At 40.3% G+C, this 17,302-nt stretch overlaps 1 protein-coding gene across 1 annotated transcript in view; it reads left to right on the forward strand.

Annotated features, from left to right (window-relative positions):
- The window catches only part of DNAH8 (dynein axonemal heavy chain 8), a 397,226-nt gene that overhangs the window by 297,204 nt on the left and 82,720 nt on the right, over window positions 1-17,302 (forward strand). The window contains exons 80-82 of the mRNA XM_034991238.1: window positions 3,442-3,563; window positions 7,335-7,453; window positions 9,697-9,899. Of these exons, the coding sequence (XP_034847129.1) occupies window positions 3,442-3,563; window positions 7,335-7,453; window positions 9,697-9,899 (444 nt within the window). The remainder of the gene's footprint in view (window positions 1-3,441; window positions 3,564-7,334; window positions 7,454-9,696; window positions 9,900-17,302) is intronic.

Consider the following 17,302-nt stretch of genomic DNA (forward strand, 5'->3'; position numbering starts at 1 on the left):
GAAGTGATAAGTACCACCAGGGAGAGGCGGGCAGGCTGTGCAGAGGGTCTGAGCATACAGGTTTCGGCCTCTGTGACATTTAAATAAAGTGAGCCCAATTTCACCAAACCGGAAAGCTCCTTTGACTCCTTACAGTCACCTTAAAGCCCTCACTTAGACTTGGGGCCACATCCTCAGTGTCTGGGGCACTGGGCCATGGGGAGGAGGGACACCGAAGCCTGTGGGAATCTAGGCAGAAGCAGGAGCAAAATGGGCCTCAGATGTAGGAAGGCCTTCTAACTGTGGCATACAAGTGGGATGGGAGGTATACTTTGGATTTTTCCTGATCCATGAGCCAGCTTTTCTTCCTGAGTCCCATCTGCCAACATGGCCCCTGAGAAGGAGACAGCTATGATTTAGAAAGAAGGAGGAAACCTGGCACTATGGGCCACAATGGGTCATGGGAAGGACAAGAGAATCGGAGGTAGATGGAGGTCATGTACGAAGATCCTTGTCTCTTCCCAGTCTCGTGAGGCTGAACCTTGGGTGGGTACAGAAAGATGCTTGAGAAACATCCAGATGGGAGGTGCTCCTGCATTCTGCCTGGCACCAGATCCCGCATGCAGCCCCTGGCAGCATTGATGGAGGGGAGCAGCTAGAGGGCTAAGGCTGACGTTTGGCAAGCAGGAGTGTGGGCGTGGACATGTTGAGAGGGCTGGTGCGCAGCAGAGGGCTGGGTTCAAACCAAGAAGCTGCAGGCCCCAGGGAACTTTATTCCTGGACACTAAGGACCAGTCTCTGTGGACAGCAGCCCAACACCCCTATAGGTCAGACAGGATTCGTCACAGCGCCAAGGACGAAGTACAGGGATCCCAGCCTGTGGCAGAGATTGGAGGGCAGCATGTGGATCTGAGGCATCCTCCCCATTACAACGCAATGCCATCCCACTCGCCTGTCCCCTCGCCCACCTGAAGGATGGAGCCCTTACCTGAAGGAGACTGGATTCTTTGAGAGAAGGGATGTAAATCAGAGGAGACCGAGAAACATAGTGAGGAGGGAATTTGTGAGGAGGATGGGAGTGGTCACAGAAAAAGCACAAAGGCTGTGCACCTGGGTTGTGGTGAGGGGCACGTCTGTAACCCCACCTCATAAAGCTGGAGTGTCAGGGAGAGTCGGATTGCACAGGAGAGCTGGTAAGAAGAGTTTGGATTTAATTCAGTTGGCGATAGGAAGCCATCGAATGTTTTATGAGCAGGGAAGTAGCATGAACAGAGCAGTGCTTTAAAAAGATTAATTTGGGATTGTATGAGAGGTTGTCAACAGAAGTACAATCAGCTCAGCAGTGAAAGAGGTTTTGTTTTGTTTTTTTTTTTGAAAAACAAAAACCAAAATAAAATTGGTTTATTGTATGGTTTGTATTTGTTCTGAACTGGCTTACTTTTTAACCAGATTATTTTTATAAAAAATGATTTATGATTTTGTTTTCAGTGTTTTTTTACAAAGTTAACAAATATAGCCCTTAGATCTTTGATATTTTTTTTTATCATTTTTAACTCAGTACTTAAGAGGGAAAGAAGAAAGACTTATTTATCATAGCAGAAATATTTGATCTCCTAGGAATGACTGTCCCTTTGTGTCAATTCCTACTTGTTTTCTGCAGTATTTGGAAGGTGCCTTTGACTTTCTTCTTCAACTGAGAATGTCAGAACACTTTGAAAAATGAAACAGATACCAGGGACAATCCTGTGTTATAGAGTAATTGATAGAACTATTTTCCCTGCCTGGTTATTTTAGAAAGATATCATCTTTCTTTTGTCATCAACCAGGGACAAAAAGACACATTAGGGGGTCTGCTCTTGCCTTCCAGATTGGATTGGACCTGAGCCTTCCAAAACAGAGAATTCATGTCAAAAGAACAGCTAATGATTACGTAGCTCTCACTATGGGCCAAGACTGTTCTGAGCTTCCTACATACATGAATTTATTGAATCTTCACAACTAATCTGGTAGAGTCTGTTATTACACCCATTTGACAGAAGAGGAAGTGGAGAAAAATAAGTTCTTTGTCTGTGTTTAGGCAGCTAGCAAGTGGCAGAGCGAGAATATCGTGGGGAGGAGAGTGGGCCGTGATTGTTCTGGGTTCGTGGAGGGGCACCAGGATCTTTCAAAACAAGGTGGCTTTAATGTCTTCTCCTGATGTCTTTGAGACTTACAGTCACATGAAAACATTTCTTTTGGAAAGAACCCAGAAGAAAATGCATTTGTCTCTAAGTTAGAGAAGCAGCGTCCCTTGAGTCTACAGATGATACTCTCCAGCGGTGGCTTCTCCTTCAGTAAACTCGGTACTGGCAGAAACGGTGCGAGAGGATGGCTTTCTCTTCCCTGCCAAGGTAGCAAAGGGCGGGGTGTCAAGAGGAAGTTTTACCTGTTCTAAAGGTGTGGTGGCGCTCAGAGCTGAGGACCCAGAGGTGGCGCTAGGGGATTTACAAGAATACTTCAGCTCATTCACCTTCTCAGGAAGGTGCCAGAGGGAGAGCAACCCCTGCTGCAGTCCGCTCCACCCCCTCTTTTGCCCAAGGGTTGATATGTGAAGTGGTGGCATTTGATGAGTTCTTCAGGAGGATTATAGGATTTAGAAGTGCAGAATCACTGTTTTGCACACATCTGAATTAAACAACAGCTGATAAAACATTACTGAAGACATGCAATAGAGGAATTTTGAAGCTGTACATATAATTATGTGTCTCGGTGGAAGATTGTCCCATTGGGTATGCTCATTTGATTTGTGATTTGCTTCAAAATGTGATCCAACGCTGTAATTCACGCTCTCCTCTACAGTCCGTAAGAGCAGAGGCCTTGTGTGGTTTTCTCTGCTTTATCCCCAGTGCCTGGAATATGCTGATAATGCAGAGGGTGCTCAATAAATATTTGTTGAATAAATAAGTGAATAAATGATCTGAACACGAGTTACTCCCTTAAAAACCCACAGAGTATTATATCTCTCCCACCCTCCATCTATCCATCTTTTTGACCTGGTGAAAAAGAGTATTGAGTATCAAATTTCTGGAAGAGTGAGGGCTAAGACATGATTTTTAAAATTACACATGAAAAGGTCAAGCTATTCATTGATATCAAAATTGTAAGTTTCATGAAATTGATTGTTTAAAAAAAAAAAAAAACGGTAAAAATGCAAACAACTGCAACCACCTGAGAAAAATTCTGTGCAGGGAGAAATGACAAGGAGCTGCTACCTGTATTTTATAAGATGGTATAAATCAGAAAATAAAACACTAAGACTTGAAGGAAATGGACCTAAAAAAGATAGCCACATTTTCTGTCATGATTATTTTCCAATTTTCCCATTTTCTCTGTAATATGGTTACCTCGCTTCTGTTATTTGGAAAATAAATGTCTAAAAATGAGGCACAGGCTGACCTGATTCCCACCAATGCCTTTCCCCAGGGGGAGCAGCTCTGGATCTGAAAGCCTGCCCTCCCAAGCCATTTCGCTGGATCCTGGATATGACCTGGCTGAATCTTGTAGAGCTGAGTAAACTTCCACAGTTTGCAGAAATTATGAACCAGGTAACGAGGGCTGGAGAAAAAAGTCCAGATCTGTAAACCCAAACATACCTGGGCCATCTTAATTGGGGCCTCCTGGTGACAATTCCTTCACCCAAAAGGCTCAATGCAATAGTGTCGCTTTAGGGCACTAAGCTCTCTGTGGACAATTTTGGATGAAGAGTATCAGAAGGAGCCTTGTCATAGGTGCAGGTGACTGCCTTTTCCTTCTGTGTGGTGCACGTGGGTCATTTATAAGCCTGCTTAACTCAAGCTGTCAGAATCAGAACCGGTGGGTGGACCCTTTTATTGTAGACTATTTTATTGTAGACTATGTTTTTACATTTTTACTGCTGCTTCTGATTAAATAAATTGTGCAGATTTGAATTTGAGGCAAATTAAGAGGCTGGGGTCCTTTCAAAAAAGCAGTCATTTTCCTGGTGAAAATCTAAAAGGGTGAAGGATAATGGTGAAACAGGTCCTGATTCACCCGTTGCTTTTCTTATTTGAAAATGTAAATGTGTTATTGGGGATTAGTTGTTGATTCATTTCTCACTGGACAACAATTGTGCAACTCAGCATAAAGATAATTGTTCATTTCTGAGGTGTGTTGGTGATAGCCGCCTGTCACTGATGCAGGCCTGTGGTTTCCCAGCGTCAGATGCCGAAAATCAGCTTTTTGGGGGTTGCTGGTGATGGACAACTGGGGCAATGGGTCGACTACAAGTTGGCAGAGACCGCACCTTGTCGTCACATGATTCCCTCCCCTCCACACACACCTACCCCCTGCCCAGCATACACTAGGTGTGCCCGTTCCCCAGCATTTCTGAAACATTTCGGAGATTTTTTTTTTAGAAGATTTTATTTATTTATTTGAGAGAGAGAGAATGAGAGAGAGAGCATGAGAAGGGGGAGGGTCAGAGGGAGAAGCAGACTCCCCGCTGAGCAGGGAGCCCGATGCGGGACTCGATCCTGGGACTCCAGGATCATGACCTGAGTGGAAAGCAGTCACTTAACCAGCTGAGCCACCCAGGCGCCCCCATTACAGAGATGCTTTACGTATTCAGCCATGGCTGGGTCGGAGTCCCTGGCTCCCGTCTGTGGTGGATGGTAAGCTTTGTTCTGTATGAGTCCTCCAAGCCCAGACAAATACTTTGGGAAGAAATAAGGTGGTCTGCATCTGGCAGGAGACTGGTAAGGGAGACCTCAGAGTGCCACTGGGAAAATCACTCAACACTTTGTGCCTTCTGCTGATGGGTTGTATTGATACTGGGCTAGGCATTATCATTTGCCTCTGTTAATCAGAATTTAATTACCTGCGGGCTAGAATCTGGTAGCTGCTACTGCTTAACAACAGGATAAGTACTTTGCAACAACTATAAGGGAAGTATTATTGGCCCCACTTTATAGATGAGAAAACGGGAGATTCAAAGAGGTTAAGTACTTGCCCCAGGCTGCACAGCCACAAGGCTGTAATCTGACTTTCGGCTCTATCCCTGACATTAGGAGTTACTTATCTCCAACTCGCCCTGGGATGGACCAGAAGTGAGGGGGAGTGGTCATTCTCAGGAAAGTTGCAGAAGTTCCTGGGACCGGCCATCAGGTGGCCATCGGTTTGGCGTCTCTGGGAAAAAAGGGCAGAAGGAGAAGGGGATCCGTCCCCAGCTGAAAGGGTGGGTGTCAGGAACTGAAACAAGAGTAGCCTCCAACAGCAGCTGGCCTGCTTTGACATCTCAGGCTGAACTGTTCAGCCCCTGGAAGTGGTGTTGCGAACAGGGCCAGGAAAAGGAGTGGGAAGTGGAGGTAAGCAGCAAGGGGCTGGAGGAGATCCCATTGCCCCTGGCAGATGCGACTTGCCCCGGAGGCTCTATTGAGTAGAGTCAAAATGAGCAGATGTAAGGCCAGGAAGCTGGAAACCAACACCTTCTTACTTCCTGTGCATCCTGTCTAGCCTCGGGGCCAGAGGAGGCCCGCAGGGGACCCTGTGGGTAATGCACAGGTGCCGGAGCAGTGGGGGGATGGGCTCCAAGTGTGGCAGGCGGATTCTTTGGGAGTGGTCAAGGTCAGTGTGGGGGAGCCACTGCAGGAGAAAGAGGACAGTTGTGAAACATTTCAGAAATGCTCCTCCTTCTCTTGGTGCCCTAGGGGGACAAAACTGTAACTGAGGTCCAGAGCAATGGTTTCACTCTTCATTTGCACCCAGCCTGGATCCTCTATGATGAATTGTTTGCATGGTGTGGACTTTGGGGCAGTTATTTAACCTCCCAGGGCCTCTGTGAAAAACGAGGATAATGCAGGTAAAAGTACAATCCTCGGGTCTGGCCCATAGGACCTGCTCCATTCGCATTTGCTCTTCACCTTTAATGCTGACCACGGCTTTGAAAACATGCTTACAAAACACTGTCTCAATAATCCAGCCTGCCTGTTGCTGAGGGGCAGCATCGGACTCAACCAATCTTTTGTTTTTGTAATTAGTTTTGTCATGACTGGGGCTTCAGGGAGTGCCTTTTAATGCGTCTGAAAACTGGCGTTTCTTTCCATGCTTCTGAGAGAACAGGTATTCGAGACTAGCTCTTGGAGAGACTTCTTTTCTTCTTCTTCTTCTTTTTTTTTAAATATTATGTTAGTGACCATAGAGTACATCGTTAGTTTTTGATATAGTGTTCCATGATTCATTGTTTGCATATAACACCCAGTGCTCCATGCAGTATGTGCCCTCCTTAATACCCATCACCGGGCTAACCCATCCCCCGAACCCCCCTCCCCTCTAGAACCCTCAATTTGTTTCCCAGAGTCCATAGTCTCTCATGGTTCGTCTCCCACTCTGATTTCCCCCTCTTCAGTTTTCCCTTCCTTCTAATGTCCTCCATGCTATTCCTTATGTTCCACATATGAGTGGAACCATATGATAATTGTCTTCCTCTGCTTGACTTATTTCACTTAACATAATCCCCTCCAGATCCATCCATGTTGATGCAAATGGTAGGTATTCATCCTTTCTGATGGCCGAGTAATATTCCATTGCACTGCTGGGTATTTACCCCAAAGATACAGATGTAGTGAAAAGAAGGGCCATATGCACCCCAACGTTCATAGCAGCAATGTCTGCAATAGCCAAACTGTGGAAGGGGCTGAGATGCCCTTCAACAGATGAATGGATAAAGATGTGGTTCATATATACAATAGAGACTTCTTTTATTCTTAGGTTTAGGGTCTGAAGGCAGGGAATCGCTAAGAAAATAAAAGTTTAGATTTTTGTCATCTATCACTATTTTAAGTAAAGGTCAACATTTAGAGATTTGGTTATCAGAATGGTCTATATCAGTGGTTTTCAACCAAGAGAGCATTTGACAATGTCTGGAGACATTTTTCATTGTCATGAGTTGGTGACAGGGGTGCTACCGGCATCTAGTAAGTAGAGGCCAGAGATGCTGCTAACAATCCTACAGTGCACAGGACTGCTCCCCCCAAATCACCTGGTCCAAATTGCCAATCATATTGGCAGGTTGTAAACGCCTGGTCTGTGTTTTTTCCTGCCTGCTCATTTGGTGTAATTGATACACAGTCTTAATTTCAGTGAATAATATAGAAAAACAATGGAAAAGCTGAAAGGGAATAGTAACATCCACGTTCTTTAAGTCACTGATTCTGGAGGAAAAAAAAGTCAACTGTGTGGTTATGTTTGAAAAACTGTTTGCCTATAAAGAATGACCCCCTAAGGTTACTCAGAATTCTCTCCAGTATATTCCAATTGCATATAGTCCTATGGCTTGCTAATTGGCTTATTTATTTTAGATATCTCGTAATGAGAAGGGATGGAAAAGCTGGTTTGATAAAGATGCTCCAGAGGAAGAAATTATCCCTGATGGATATAATGATTCACTGGATACTTGCCGCAAACTTTTACTTATCAGGTGAGAATAGGTATTATCAGACCTAGAAACATCACTCATCATATTGTCAAATTACAGATCTTACCTCTGTGAGTTTACTTCACTGTGTCCCAGTGGTTATTATAAATGTGTGTGCTTCCAAATTGCCGTTTGGGATGGCAATTCCTTAGTTCCTTGACAAGCAAATAAAATGGCGATGGTGGCAGGGAATGTATTAATGGTAATGCTTTGAGCAAAAAACATGAAAAATATGCCTTTGATATTCCCTTTGTTCATCATTTACCATTGAGTGAATCATTTATTGTTGAATTTACTTCTTAAAAAAAAAATTAGACCTCACAGGGTTGCCAGGCAATTAGTCTATAAGCTAAAATTCAATTTTACCTGAGAAAAAAGCCAAGAACTGCCTCTTGAAATGTATAAATGCTGTTTTGGCTATTAAAAGTAGAAGAAAATTTTGAAATTGATGTTAAGGAAGAAAATTCTTCCTTTTCTTTTCTTTTCCTTCTCACTTTTCATGTTTTCTAAATATCCAGGAGCTCAGAGAAGGCTTCTATATTGGAAGGTAGAGGTGTGTGTGTGTGTGTGTGTGTGTGTGTGTGTGATTGATGGGCAAGGCAGGAGGGTGGAATGCGGGAGTAGATGGGACCACAAAAAGAACAACAAAAAGATGTAGGATGATTTTGGAGTAGTTTGTCTTCCTAATATTATACACCTGAGCTTGTATGTCTTAGAACAAGTTGTTTCCTGGATGTTGTCCACTCTTTGAGGGTCATCAGAGTGGTCAGCAGTGGTGACCTCATGATGTACAGAATATGAAAGGGCTACTTGTTTTTTTTAAGATTTATTTATTTCAGAGAGAGAGAGAGAGAGAGCATGAGCAGGAGGGGCAGAGGGAGAGAGAATCTCAAGCAGACTCCATGCCAAGCACGGAGCCTAACATGGGGTTCTACCTCACAACCTGAGATCATGACCTGAGCCGAAACCAAGAGTCAGAGACTTAACTGACTGAGTCACTCCAGGGCTACTTGTTTTCATTGGAATAGATGTGTCTATCTTTTATCTATTGTTTAGAAGTTGAACCCATGTCAAACAAATAATATAATCTACTAGCGAATAAGAATCCATAGAGCTTGTCTGTGATCTAAAATATCAAATACCAAATGATATTTATTTGATCTGTTACTGTGTATAGAACCTACCCTACAGTGTGGGCTACACAGTTGGTATGAATACGTGCTTGCTGATCAACCTCCTTTTGACAACTTTGACACTTTAATTCTCCCCCTGAAGACTGCAGAGCTTCCGAGTGGGCAGCAGGTTGGCCCCCATCATGTTCAGGAGCTGGTAGAGGACACCTCCCCTTGTGTCCTGCTGAGTCCCCACACCTAAAGTGGGGCCTGATGTGTCGTTGGCACATGATAAATATTTGTCAAAGTGTGCTCCTGTGGATTGGTCTGAATGAGGAATTGCTTACCTGAAGGTGATAGCTTCAGCGACTGGAGATAATCAGTGATGTGATTTTTAAAAAATATTTATTTATGTTTAGAGAGAGAGAGCATGTGCATGGGAGCCAGGTGGGGGAGGGGCAGAGGGAGAGGGAGAGGGAGAGAGAGATTCTCAATGCAGGGCTTGACCTCACAATCCTGAGATCATGACCTGAGCCGAAATCAAGAGTCAGACACTTAACCAACTGAGCTACCCAGGCACCCCATCATTGATGTGATTTAAAAAAATAACTAATTAGGGCACCTGGGTGGCTCAGTTGGTTAAGCAACTGCCTTCGGCTCAGGTCATGATCCCGGAGTCCCGGGATCAAGTCCCGCATCGGGCTCCCTGCTTGGCAGGGAGTCTGCTTCTCCCTCTGACCCTCTTCCCTCTCATGCTCTCTGTCTCTCATTCTCTCTCTCGCAAATAAATAAAATCTTAAAAAAAAAAAAACTAATTAAAGCTTCAAAGTAATTGGTCTTTCTGAAAATGAGATGATTGGATCAGCTGGCTTCTAAGTTTCCTTCCGGACTAGCAACAGACTCTGTTGTTACCGGTTCTCCCCTATTTCTTGCCAGTGCCTCATACCAAAACCACATGATTAAATTTATATTCATCCAGGGATGGAAAACCTTCCCATCCTTTCACAGACCTGCAAAAGGGAGGATTACCTTTTTGTCCTTTGCTAATTAAATATGTTCTGTACATGCTTAGAATTAAATAGAATAAAAAATGAACACACTGAATTTTTCCCTCTAACTTGTATTCATTTCTAGGTCTTGGTGTCCAGACCGTACTGTTTTTCAAGCAAGAAAGTATATTGCAGATTCTTTGGAGGAGAAGTACACAGAACCAGTTATCTTAAATCTGGAGAAAACTTGGGAAGAAAGTGATACACGGACACCTTTGATATGTTTCCTGTCCATGGGATCTGATCCCACAATTCAAATTGATGCATTGGCCAAGAAACTGAAGCTGGGTATGATCAGAAATCTATGCAATTTAGCAAAGCTTCCATATTTTTGTCTCAAACCTTGCCTTTCATAATTTCATAACTGAATCTTAGAAGTATATCTACAAAACTGAGTTAGAAAAAATATTAAACTCTTTCCCCCTTTTTAAATCTCCTAGAGTGTGGGTATGATACAGATACCTTTGTGCAGAGAAGAACACACTTGTTATTTTTTTTTTTTTTTTTTTTTTTAAGTTGTGAGCAGAGGAACATAGCAAATGGATAGCAGACTAGCAAGAATGAACATACAGGCGTATTGCCATGTCCATATAAAATTGCAGAAAAGTCTATTTGGTCACAAATTAAAAAACTATAACCACTGTGACACACAGTAATTAGGGACTTATTCATTCTTTTTTTTAATGCAACTTTTTTTAAAATTTAAATTCAATTAGCTAACATAGAGTACCTCATTAGTTTTTGATATAGTGTTCGATAGATTCATTAGTTGCATATAACACCCAGTGCTCATTACATCACGTGCCCCTTTTAATGTCCATCACCCAGGTACTCTATCCCCCACCTACCTGCCCTTTGGCAACCCCTCAGTTTGTTTCCCAGAGTCAAGAGTCTCTCATGGTTTGTCTCCATCTCTGATTTCTTCCCATTCAGCTTTCCCTCCCTTCCCCTATGATCCTCTGTGCTATTTCTTATATTCCCCGTATGAGTGAAACCATATGATAATTGTCTTCCTCTGATTGACTTATTTCACTTAGCATAATCCCCTCCAGTTCTATCTATGTTGATGTAAATGGTAGGTATTCATCCTTTCTGATGGCTGAGTAATATTCCACTGAGGGATTTATTCATTCAATAACCCTGTAGTACAGGCAGCAAGCTAGATTCAAGAAGTACAGAGATGACTACAACATAGCTGGGAAAGACAGACATGTAAGCATGTAATTGTGACTATGCTGTAGGAGTTACCCAGACACCAGACTACAAGATTCAGAGCTACTCAGACTGCAAGGGGTGCAGAGGAAAGCATCACAGTGATGATATTTTGAGTAGGATCTAAAAAATAGATAAAATTTCACCAGGTGGGATGGTAGACGGTAGAAGGAAAGTTGCCCCAGGGGGAGGAGGCAGGGCAAGGAGTTAGAAACACATAAGTGGTGAGAGCAGTTACTGAGTCAAGGATCTGTATGATGCAGAGCACATCTTGGTAAGAGTGAGCCACCCTTTTATAGGATGGCTGTTTGTAGGAGGGCTGTTTATCTGCTCTTCATACTCTGGACATCAGAATGTGTTTGGAATTGCCATTTGGTATCTTTCAGATTCAGATCTCTATAACTATACCTTATTGGGTTAATTCATTTATGGCTTTATGAAGATTATTAAAGTGATTGATTATGAATAACTAAACCTACACTATGAAATAAAACTTACATTGAGTTCATTATTATGTTAATATGACATGATATAAAATCAATTCATTCCTCTCCGAGTATTCACCATGTGTCCTGCACAAAGAAATTACTGTAAACCATTAGCTTAGGGTAGCATTGTCTATGTTCATTCCCTCTTCCCTCATCTTGACTTTGCTCTATTGTCACCACATCCTTCTATGTTCTGTATGGATCCGTGTTTGAATGGTCACTTTCTTCAGTCTAAACACTGATACCTAATATAAAGAGCTCCCAGGTTCTAATAGCAACTGTTCCTGATTAAGTCTCATTAACCACCTTTAATGTAGGCTGTCTTGCTCTGCTATTTACGGCAACACGCCAGTCATTTTCATTGGTCTGAGAGTGATGCCTCTCTTGCAGCCCTGTAGTTTACAAATCTCCCTCAGATGTATTCCTCTATGGAGTTTTGTCCCATTGCTTTCTCCAGCTGCCCCACTTCTCTCTGCTTATGGGTTTCTTTTTCCTGTCTTACTATGAGCCAATCTCCATGTGACAGAACTCTTGGTCTCTGGTGGCTCATGAGCTTCACTGCTTACATGTTCAGTAAGTTCAGCACTCTCAGGGAAAGTCCCCTTACTCTCTTGGTCTGAAGTCCAAATATCAAGGGAAGAAATTCATTGGTTTTGCTTTGGTCATGTGCTCCTTCCTGGACCAATTAATGAACTGCTGTTGCAGAGATGGGTTCATAGCAGGAACCCAATGTGTGGAGTTAGAGGGGGGTCATTTCTTAGGAGGAGATATTCTTCCTAGAAGATGGGTGTATTTCCAACTAGAATTCCAATGTCAGATGTTACCTGAAAATAGTGCTATTGTCTAGGACAAGAGCTTAAGAATAGAATTAAGAAATTCAAGGTCTCCATGGGGAGAAATTATAACCATGACATTAAATGAATACATAAGGCTGGAGTTGTGCTATTACCTTTAGTGTTACTACATGTTATCATACTATTTGCTTGGCAATTTGGTGATTTTCATTTCTTGTCATGACTTTAGTTTTTCCAACAATTGTTCAAGTTTCTATTGGTTATTTTATTAGGATGCTAAAACAGAGTAGATCTGATCCTGAAGGACCCAACGAATTTTATAAAGAACTCTTTGCTGAATAATTCTTAAGAATGCTAGACATTCTCATGCTCTTCACTGCTTTGGATTAAAAAAAAAATCCCTAAAATAGCTGTGAAAATGAAACTATTATATAGACAGAATAACATATTAATCTGGTCTCTACCACAAATATTTTATTGGGTAATTGGATAATAGATAATCATAGAATGCTCAAGGTAAATAGGCTGGAAATCTTGCTGGGTCTGAAGATCAGGTCAGACAGCTAGTTGGGGGCAGGTCTTAGGGGGGACAAATAAGGTCAGGCCTTATCTCAGGGCCTCCAAATCCCACTACAGTGGTGTGCTCTTTCATTCCCTCTCACTACCTTCACTGGATGAATTAACCAGTCACCAGACAGCCAATTGAGGGATGGGCCCAAGTCAAATATATTTTTGTAAGAAAATAAAAACTTATCACTATGGATATTATCAGGTGCCTGTCAGACTCTGCAGTGAGAGATTTGGAGCAGATAAATTCTGCCCAGAAGCACTGGGTGCCTGGTCAAGAGGGAGAAGAGACAGATGGCTTTAGAATGAGAACCCTACCAGAGCCTGGATAAGGGAGAAAGGGGGTCCCAGAGGAAGGAGGGGTTTGAAAATAGAATCCAAACACAAATGAAAGGGAACAAGTAAAATACAAACCCACAAATATACAGAAGAAGGAATGAGAAAATGGGTATAAAAACATATACAGATGAAAAAATTTAAGTAAGAGAGTAGTATATAGTTATGGTAATAACCTTTAAAATATCATTAAAATTGACAAGTTTGTAAAAAAAATACAAATTTACAAAATGTTTTCAGAAAAGATAGAAAAACCTGAACACACCAATAATCAAGATGAGAAAAATTAGAAGTTTTTAAATTATGACATCAGCAAAGGCCCTGGGCTTGGATGATATTTTTAGTAAATCCTTTAAAAATTTCATGTTTTATTCCATTTCAGGACAAGGAGAAAGAGGATATATTTTCCTCTTTATTTTAAGACAATAGCATTATCAATATAAACAGACAAGATAGTAACTTCATAAAAGAAAGAAAACTACAGATTGATCCTACTTATCAATATAAATGTAAGGATCTTGACTAAAATGCAAGCAAGAAGAAATCATTATAACATTAAAAAAATAACATGCATAAAAAGTAATAATTTGCCTTGACCAAGTAGAAATGCATAGATGAATATAAGAAGATATAGAGTTAAGAAATCTCATCACAACAATACGTAAAATGCTTTTCCTTAGACTATCATATTATTACCTTGATAAATGCTAAAAAGGCATTATATAAAATTTCAGCATTTGTATTTGACTCATAAGAAGTTGAAACAGAAGAATATTTTAATATAGTAGTGAATATGAACTTCAGAGATCAACATTTTACTTACTGGTAACCAACTAGACACATTAAAGTCAGAAATAAGATAAAGATGTCTGCTATCACCACTATTATTTGGCATTGTTGTGGAAGATGTAGCTAATATATTGTAAGAACCATAAATAAAAGATATAAGTACTGGAAAGAAGGGACAAAAATCATCATTACTCTCAGGCAATGTAATTGTGTAACTAAAAGCAAATGAATCAACTGAAAAACTTAGATTTAACGGGACAGTTTGGTAAGGTGGCTGGTCACAAAATAAATATATAAAAAATTAATGGAGCATTCTTGTAAAATAAAATGTTAAGATCCCATTCACCATAGCAATAAAAATAAAACTGAGAAATGATTTTTTAAAATACCTATTAGAAGAAAACTATAAAACTTTCTTAGAGGCATAAAAGTAGGATAGAAATAATGGAGAGTTAAACCACATTCCCAGTGTAAAGATTCAATATTGTAAAGATGTCAATAGTCTCTAAATTAATCTATAAATTGAATGCAAGTCTAGTTGAAATTCCAACTATATTTTCTGTTCTGATTGGATAGTAGGGGGATCTTAGATCATCTAGAACAAGAAATGGACAAGAATAACCAAGAAAGCTTTGAAAAGGAAAAAGAATAATGGGGAGCAAGCACCACCAGATTTGTAAACCTTTATCAAATGGCAATAATTTAGTCAGTGTGCAACTGGCTCAGAGAAGATAAACAGATCAATCAAGCAAAATGAAAGGCCTCAAATTAGGCTCTACTATCTATAATAGCTGAGTCTATGATAAGATTCACATTTCAAATCAATGGAGGAAAAATGGATTAGTCAATAAACATTATTAGGATAGCTGGTTAACTTTAGGAAAAAGTAAGAATTTATCTCACTTTAAACTCCAAAGTAAAGTCTAGATTAATTAAGCTATAAAAGAAAAAAAAAGAATATATTGATACTATTGGGGTAGCTAAGATTTTTTTTTTTTAAAGATTTTATTTATTCATGATAGATAGAGAGAGAGAGAGAGAGAAACAGAGGGAGAAGTAGGCTCCCAAGGAGCAGGGAGCCTGATGAGGAACTCGATCCCAGGACCCTGGGATCATGACCTGAGCCGAAGGCAGACGCTTAACCATCTGAGCCACCCAGGTGCCCAGCTAAGATTTTCTTAATCATAATACCAGACTCCAAAACCAAGGCAGGTAGTTTGACTGGATGAAGTTTTGAAGCTTCTATATGTCAAAGCAGCATTAATAAAGCATAAAAGAGGATAGATATGTGGGCTGGGAATGACAGCATTCCATTTCAGCTGGAGACACTGGCAGTCCTTTTTAATATATATATATATCTCACAAATCTAAAATATTTGTGTGCTTTGTCTTAACTATTCTATATGTATGAATTTCTTCTAAGAACATATCCAGAGATACATATCAAGGTTTATATACAAAAATGTTTCATCTGGCACTATTTATAATACTGAGAAAATGAAAATGTCTTAAATATACAAAAGGATTGAATGAACAAGGATGCATCAACATGATGGAATATTGTGCCACCATTAAAAACTTTTCCAATAATATTTAATGACAGTAATATGCTCACAATATACTGTTAAGAAGGAGAGATTTAAAATAACATAAATGAGTATATGTATATATATATAAAATATGTAGATAGGTAGATAATTTTTAATGCAGGTGGGTCTACAATCCCTTACTCAAAACCCTTGGGGCCAGATATGTTTCAGAAATCAGAATATTCCAGCTTTTAGAAAGGTAATATTTCATATGTTATATAATATACTGCAGGTAAGAGTATTAATATTCATAGAGTTAGGGATAAATAAAGTCTATAAATAGCCTCATACCCAGTCAGGTCAATTTTTATCACTACAATGATTTTGTGCAAAATTTTCAGTTTTCATAACATTTTGAATTTTAAAATGAGGGTAAGTGTGGATTATGCATATTAAAAAGATGAGAATGAAAATCTAGGGAGGGTTATTCATGAATTTCATTTTCTTCCTTATACTCTCCTGTATTTTCCAGTGCTTTCACTCGAGCATATATTACTTATTTAGAGGGATGCCTGGGTGGCTCAGTTAAGCACCTGCCTTTGGCTCAGGTCATGATTCCAGGGTCCTGGGATCAAGTCCCACATCAGGCTCCTTGCTCAGTGGGGAGCCTGCCACTCCCCTGCTTGTGTGCTCTCTCTCTCTCTCTGACAAATAAATAAATAAAATCTTTTTAAAAAATTACTTATTTAGAAATAAGTTTAAAAAACCATAGAGGAAAAGTGAAAGAGACACAAGCCTGATTTTGGAAAGAAATGGAAAGGCAGTTGAATTCTTGTTAAAGTTCTCAAATACAAACAAACAAAAAACCCAAACCACCAAAGTGTAATTATATTTTTTTACCTGCAGCAACACTTCCTACAATACCCTCTGCAACCGTTCTTCTTTTGAGAGTTCCTCTTGTGATGTTATGGCATCTTTCCCCCACATCTCTAGAAATTTAGACTTGTAGTGCCTTTTAAATATATATTTTTAATTTATTTTATTTATTTGAGAGAGAGAGAGCACAAGTAGGGAGAGTGGCATGCAGAGGGAGAGGGAGAAGGAAGCTCCCCACTGAGCAGAGAGCCTGATGCAGGGCTCGATCCCAGGGCCCTGGGATCATGACCTGAGCCAAGGCAGCTGCTTAACTGACTGAGCCACCCAGGTGCCCCTAGACTTGTACTGCCTTTTATCTCACTGGCCCCTGCTCTTTGAGACCTTTCTCCTCCTAAGTGCAAAGCTTCCTCACTTTTCCAGTGTCAATCAATCTAGTTGTTCCAGACCATTCAGAAAATTTATGAAATATTTATTGACTTATGTTAAAAATGAAGAAAGATTGCAAGTCAATAACTTAAACTTCTACCTTAAAATACTAGGAAAAGAAGAACAAATTAAACCCAAAGCAAACAAAAGGAAACAATAAATATTTCAGTGGAAAAAAAAATGAAATGGAGAACAGAAAACAACAAAGAATCAACAAATCAAAAGTATCTTCTTTGAAAAGATCAACAAATACCTAACAGCCACTGGTTAAAAAAAATTAGAATGTTGATAATATATTGAGCCCCACTCCATAGCCCTCCCACCACTCCACAAGACTGTGGAATATGCAAAGAGGTTAATTTAAATTATCCTTTTATAAAGATCAGAAAATATAATTTGATGATCAATAACTTGCCCAAAACATAAAGATGTAAGTGAACATTTGATGACAAGGGAAATAAAGAGTAGCACAGGGAAATTCAGTCCCAGAACTTGTTAGACAAACCATGGAAGTGAGTCCCAAGGGTTATGAGAGAAAAAGAACCTTTAAGAAAAGGAAAAGTCTCCGTAATGGATAATGTATGCCATTACTTCACAGTAAAAAACAAACAAAAACAAAAAACGAAAGAAAGAAAGAGAGGAAGGAAGGACGAAAAAGAAAGAAGGAAAAAGAA

The sequence above is a fragment of the Mirounga leonina genome, unplaced genomic scaffold (assembly GCF_011800145.1).
Source record: "Mirounga leonina isolate KUSES-001 unplaced genomic scaffold, KU_Mleo_1.0 Mir_53, whole genome shotgun sequence".
Classification (NCBI taxonomy): Eukaryota; Metazoa; Chordata; class Mammalia; order Carnivora; family Phocidae; genus Mirounga; species Mirounga leonina.